Below are 5,347 nucleotides of genomic sequence, written 5' to 3' on the forward strand. Positions count from 1 at the left end.
CTAATCACTCAATTACATCATTGACGTTAACTCAGACAGACAGACATTCGCGTGAATACCCTCTCCCGCACTCGTGACTTTCAATGAGAACATTTACACATAGGTTATCAATACTAACATGCCTAGTTATAGTATAATACTATACTGTAGTCTACTAATGCTAATTAATTGATATTGTCCTGATAAACTAGTGTTTAATTAGGATAGAGCTAATTAGCATGACTTGAAGGTGTGTTCGAATCATGTTGTCACGGGTTTGAAATGATGATATATTTTATGATTCGGTCTAATATCGGCTTTTTTATTCGATCAAATTGATTTTGTATGTTTTATTGTTCACCCATTACTGTCCTACTGCTGGACAAGGATCCCAAACGAGGGAGGGGTTGGGCCTTGAGTCCACCACGCTGGCCAAGTGCGGGTTGGAGAAACAAATATTGAAGATGGATCCTATTGGATAATTAATGATATAATTGATTATGGATTAAGTTTGGATTTTATGTGGTAGGTACGACCTTACCACAAACCAACCAAAACTATGTTGTGATTTTTCGATCTATATTTTTTGACACTATTGACAGTACACACCTCGAATAGGTATCTAATGAACTCTTTAAAATCCCTGCTACACTTGGTAGTGAAAATCAAGCTACGTCAAAATTACGCAAACATTATGCCTTCATATATGACGCAGGCATTAGTCACTCTCTTATCAACTTACATTAGCTAAGAGGAAATTGAGGGAATAACTGCATTGTCCTCCACAAAAGTATAGGATTTTCCTTCAGATAATGGTTCTTACCCTTTGAATTTATACGAGTATAAAAGCAAATCATTTCTACACATTTACATATTCCAAGTCTACAACTCGATGACGACAAAACAAATTGTGAAATAATCGGCCGTAGAATTTAAAATTTTGAATTGGAAAATATTTAATTTTGAATATAAAGTGACAGTTTTAGAGATAAATATTAATTTTCTTTGACAAAATGAGGTCAATTTTGTCCTTCGTTTTAATTGTTGGCTTAACCGTTGACGCAAAAGGTGAGTGAAATTGCTAATTTATTCAGTAAATTAAGTTCATAATTTGATGACTGATATTTACTTTGATTGAACAATTTTGATTTTATAGTTATTGAATTTTGAATTATTCTGGTTTAAACGTAATTTTAATGTAAAACATACGCCTGAACTCACTTAGTCTTACTATAAAAGCTTTAGTGTATACGTAAATCATTCGACAAAAACGGTTGTAAAATAATTTCAAATTCATTTTACGATATCAAGCAAGTAATGCTCTTTTACTTTAAGACATATAATATTTTCCAAAGAATGCATATAATAATTATACTCTTAAAGTATTCACTTTGATGATAGTAATGTAATCCTATAAAATTCATCTCACAAAATTTCAAAGCATAACTTAACTCCTTTAACCCATAAAAATTTCAGATGCATGCGGCGTCATCCCAATCACCGAATGGGGTGGTTCTCCTCTCAAACGAGTGGAAACACTGCCTGGCCCAGTAAACATTGCTATCATCCAACACACAGCGACCCCACAATGCAACAATGATGAAGAATGCACGAGATTTGTACAGAATATACGAAATTATCATTTGAAGCTTGGATTTACTGACATTGGAACTTCGTAAGTTAAAACCTTATTATAAAAAAAACTAAATATTTAATGCTACTTTTTTACCTAAAGTATCTAACTACTAACTCACAACCCGCAATTGGCCAGCATGGCTAATCAAGGCCTAATCTGTCCCTCAATACGGGAGGAGACCCTTGCCCAGCAGTGGGACATTAATAGGCTAAATTTGTTATATTATTATAAACTGCACAACTATAGCTAACTTAGGTGTAGTAGTGATACGTGCCATTTGTTAATTTCCGGATAAAGGATTTCCAAACTCCAGGTATCTTGTATGGTGACTAGGCGCGAGCATTTTCCGGAATCTAAACAGCTTGTATGATCAACGTATCGCTATCTTTTTTTCGAAAATAACAGTTAGTTAATACGTTATATTACTCAGTATAAATGTTTGCATCTCAAATGATTGAAAGTAAACAAAATTAGTTCAAACATAAAAATAAAAATTTGATTGAATTTCATAGAATTCAAAATCCTAATAAGATTACAAATAGTACTTTTAACAAGAAAATAAAATGCTTTTCTTCTTTACAAACTGGCAGAGGTCAGTGACCCAACAATCTTTGCTGATTAGTATTCTCGGAAAACGCTGAAAGATTCCAATTAGTGTTCAGGCTATCTTGATTTCCCTGAGGCATGATTCTTGATGTTTTTGTCCAGGTTTCTGATTGGTAGTAATGGGAAGGTTTATGAAGGAGCAGGTTGGGAGCACGTAGGTGCCCATACCCGAGGGTATAATACTAGGGCTATTGGCATCGCATTCATTGGAGATTTCAGAGGTAAGTGTCTTTTTTTATTAAGTGGTTAGTCAGCTGTTTTAGGTCAATGCTGTTGAAAGTGGCTTAAGGTGTAATGACTATTGATCCCGATAGTGATAGTCAAGTATGAAGGTGTTAAATTAATGCAATTGTTTGTATGTTCTGCCTTTTTCGGTATACTTAGGTGTAGATAATTTTAATGCAATTGGTGCAGGCAAATAAATACATATGCTTGACAAATGAAAATGGCGTGTTTATGTAATACCTACTAAGTCAATCTGATCGGATTAAATTGATATTTAAGTTTTAATGGTTTAAAATATTTATGAACTCTAAAATTACATACCGAATTAAAACCTGAAGTTACTTTAGACAGATTTTTTTTTCTAAAATGTACTTACTACTTAATTTCTAACATATGTGTTTATGTTTACAGATAAGCTGCCATCACCATTAGCCCAAAAAGCCCTTCGCAACCTCCTCGCCTGTGGCGTGGAGAATAAGTACCTCACAGCCGGATATCACTTGGTAGCTCACAGTCAACTGTCCATGACTGAGAGTCCTGGAGAAATGCTTCGAAGCCACGTAGAGCAGTGGCCTCATTGGCTAGACCATGCTAAAGAAATGCTGGATTAGATGTTCATCACCGTCATTTGTTTCTTACGGCCAGATGCTAAACTGTCCCATTACTTGAAGCAGATTTTAAGTATTATGCTGTTTTTGTCATTTTGACGTGTATCGTAGCAGCATAAACAGAAATGTTGCAAGCATTATTAGTATTTATTAGGTATATAATATTAATATTGATAATTTAGCACATTACAAAGTGTGCTATAAACGTAGTATTTTTTTATATAAAACTAGCTTTAGCATCCTGCTAAACATTTGTTCAGTTTTCATACAAAGGAACATCAAACAAACGACATACTTTTGAAACAAATGAAATGCATTTTTGCGAATGAAATTCTTTAGTTTAAGATTATCCTTCTAATTCACGGTAAATCTAACACCCAGTAATCTATACTAAAATTATAAAGCTGAACAGTTTGTTTGTTTGTTTGTTTGAACGCGCTAATCTCGGGAACTACTGGTCCGATTTGAAAAATTCTTTCAGTGTTAGATAGCCCATATATCGAGGAAGGCTATAGGCTATATATCATCACGCTACGACCAATAGGAGCAGACTACCAGTGAAAAATGTTACAAAAACGGGGAAAATTATGATTCTCTTATGTGACGCAAGCGAAGTTGCGCGGGTCAGCTAGTATAGACATAAGTGGCGTATATTGTACGTAGATATTATTTATTGTTAGTTAGTTAAGTTATAGCTGCATAATCCCAAAGAAACGAAGACTTATACCAAGTGATAAGTCATGTTGTTGTTTTGAAACAAACGTTATTTTGAACAATGAAACCCAATAACTGTACTTTGGTAAACATAATGTAGTTTTCATAAAACCATTGTTAAGTTAATTCGAGTTATTCTCAAATTAATGATTTTAAAATGCACAGAATTTAAGCGTAATATATCAAAGCGCCAGCTGTCTTTGTATTTTGTAAATAATTGCAATTTTTACATTGTTGTTAATTAGTATCTAATAAGACGCAGTTGTTAATATCCTATTATGTTATAAATAAAGTAAACATCATATAACTAATTATTTTTAATTTTGTGTTTCTCATTATTAATAGTCATAATTCAATTTAAAACTAAAATAATTAACAGCTCATTTTTTGGTCGCTTAGAAGTAAAAACTTCTGTTTTATACAAAAGAACTTAGAATAAATGCCGAGAATAGAATCCCAGGTTCTCAATCCCGTTATAAAAAGCGTCATTTAAGTTTAAGTGAGTGAATGCACTGCGAAGAAGGAAAATAAGTGTAAAGAGAGAAAAGGGGGGATAAGAGGCGAAAGCGAGGAGAGCAGGTGAAGAAGATGTAATTATAACTAACTCCTTCCATTCTGAAAATCTGTCTATTTATCGTAGAGTTAGTGGTCAACATAGTGTCAGAGTTGTTCAAGCCACCCGAAAGGCCTTTGACATGGCTTAACAACTGTTATTTTAATCGACCACTTTTTAAGTGCCGCCCACAGCACGAAAACGCTTAGTTCAAATACAACTATGCGGTCACCCATCTATAGAATGACCGCACCAACAGTTACTTAACCCACAGATCGTTACCCGAGCACAACTGGCTATGAGCGCATCGCCAAGCCAGGGGTGACGGTGAAGAAGTAATAGCAACGCTCTCCTTCCATTCTGAAAATGAACCCTGCGAATATGCCGGCGATGTCTGACCACCTTTAATTGCGTCGTATTATTTAAAACATACCCAGTCATGTTTATTTTGCTAATTGACACGACCTCGACTTAATTCGGAATGATATTATTACCACGTATCGACAGGAAAAGTAGCAAATATATTAAAATAAACGTATTACACACCCGTCCGAATAAATTTGGTTATTCAATACTGCATTCGATTGATTCGTTTGGACATTCGGGGTCGTATTAATGGATGCAATTATGGAGTTGTGAGGAAAATATTATTTAAAATATTCCACAGATTTTTATAGGCATAAGAGTTCCACGCAGCGGAACTATACTACTAAGAAAATGGTGCTCAATAGAGTATACAGATTTACTTGATCAAACTTAAAATTTTGACTTCCGTTGATCGAGTGGAACTTTTTATAATGGGCGAATTTTACCTTCAAGTTGTAAGTTTTACAGAGTATACGATGATTCTTACTTGTTTTCGAGTAAAACCAGCTGAAAGAGCTTATGTAAAAATCCAGTATAAAGCAAAATGGTACTTCATAGCGATAATTGTACCTTAGGTTCATTTTGTATTGACACAACATACTAATATATTCCAACTCACAAATAATTTTAGATCTTTTAGGAAAACATAAAACCATCGTT

General features: G+C 34.1%; 1 protein-coding gene across 1 annotated transcript; it reads left to right on the forward strand.

Annotated features, from left to right (window-relative positions):
- The first annotated feature begins 813 nt into the window (after positions 1-813).
- Positions 814-4,089, forward strand: LOC142973904 (peptidoglycan recognition protein-like). Its single transcript, XM_076115938.1, has 4 exons — positions 814-1,047; positions 1,456-1,654; positions 2,324-2,442; positions 2,858-4,089. Exons 1-4 carry the CDS (start codon positions 993-995, stop codon positions 3,055-3,057), a joined length of 573 nt encoding a protein of 190 aa, XP_075972053.1. The 5' UTR covers positions 814-992; the 3' UTR covers positions 3,058-4,089.
- The last annotated feature ends 1,258 nt before the right edge of the window (positions 4,090-5,347 follow it).

The sequence above is a fragment of the Anticarsia gemmatalis genome, chromosome 6 (assembly GCF_050436995.1).
Source record: "Anticarsia gemmatalis isolate Benzon Research Colony breed Stoneville strain chromosome 6, ilAntGemm2 primary, whole genome shotgun sequence".
NCBI lineage: Eukaryota > Metazoa > Arthropoda > Insecta > Lepidoptera > Erebidae > Anticarsia > Anticarsia gemmatalis.

Excerpts from the sequence above, each read along its gene's own strand:
- LOC142973904 (XM_076115938.1), top strand. The coding sequence starts at position 993 with ATGAGGTCAATTTTGTCCTTCGTTTTAATTGTTGGCTTAACCGTTGAC. Across the intron at positions 1,048-1,455 it reads CTTAACCGTTGACGCAAAAG|ATGCATGCGGCGTCATCCCA; the intron begins GTGAGTGAAATT and ends TAAAAATTTCAG. Across the intron at positions 1,655-2,323 it reads TTTACTGACATTGGAACTTC|GTTTCTGATTGGTAGTAATG; the intron begins GTAAGTTAAAAC and ends GTTTTTGTCCAG.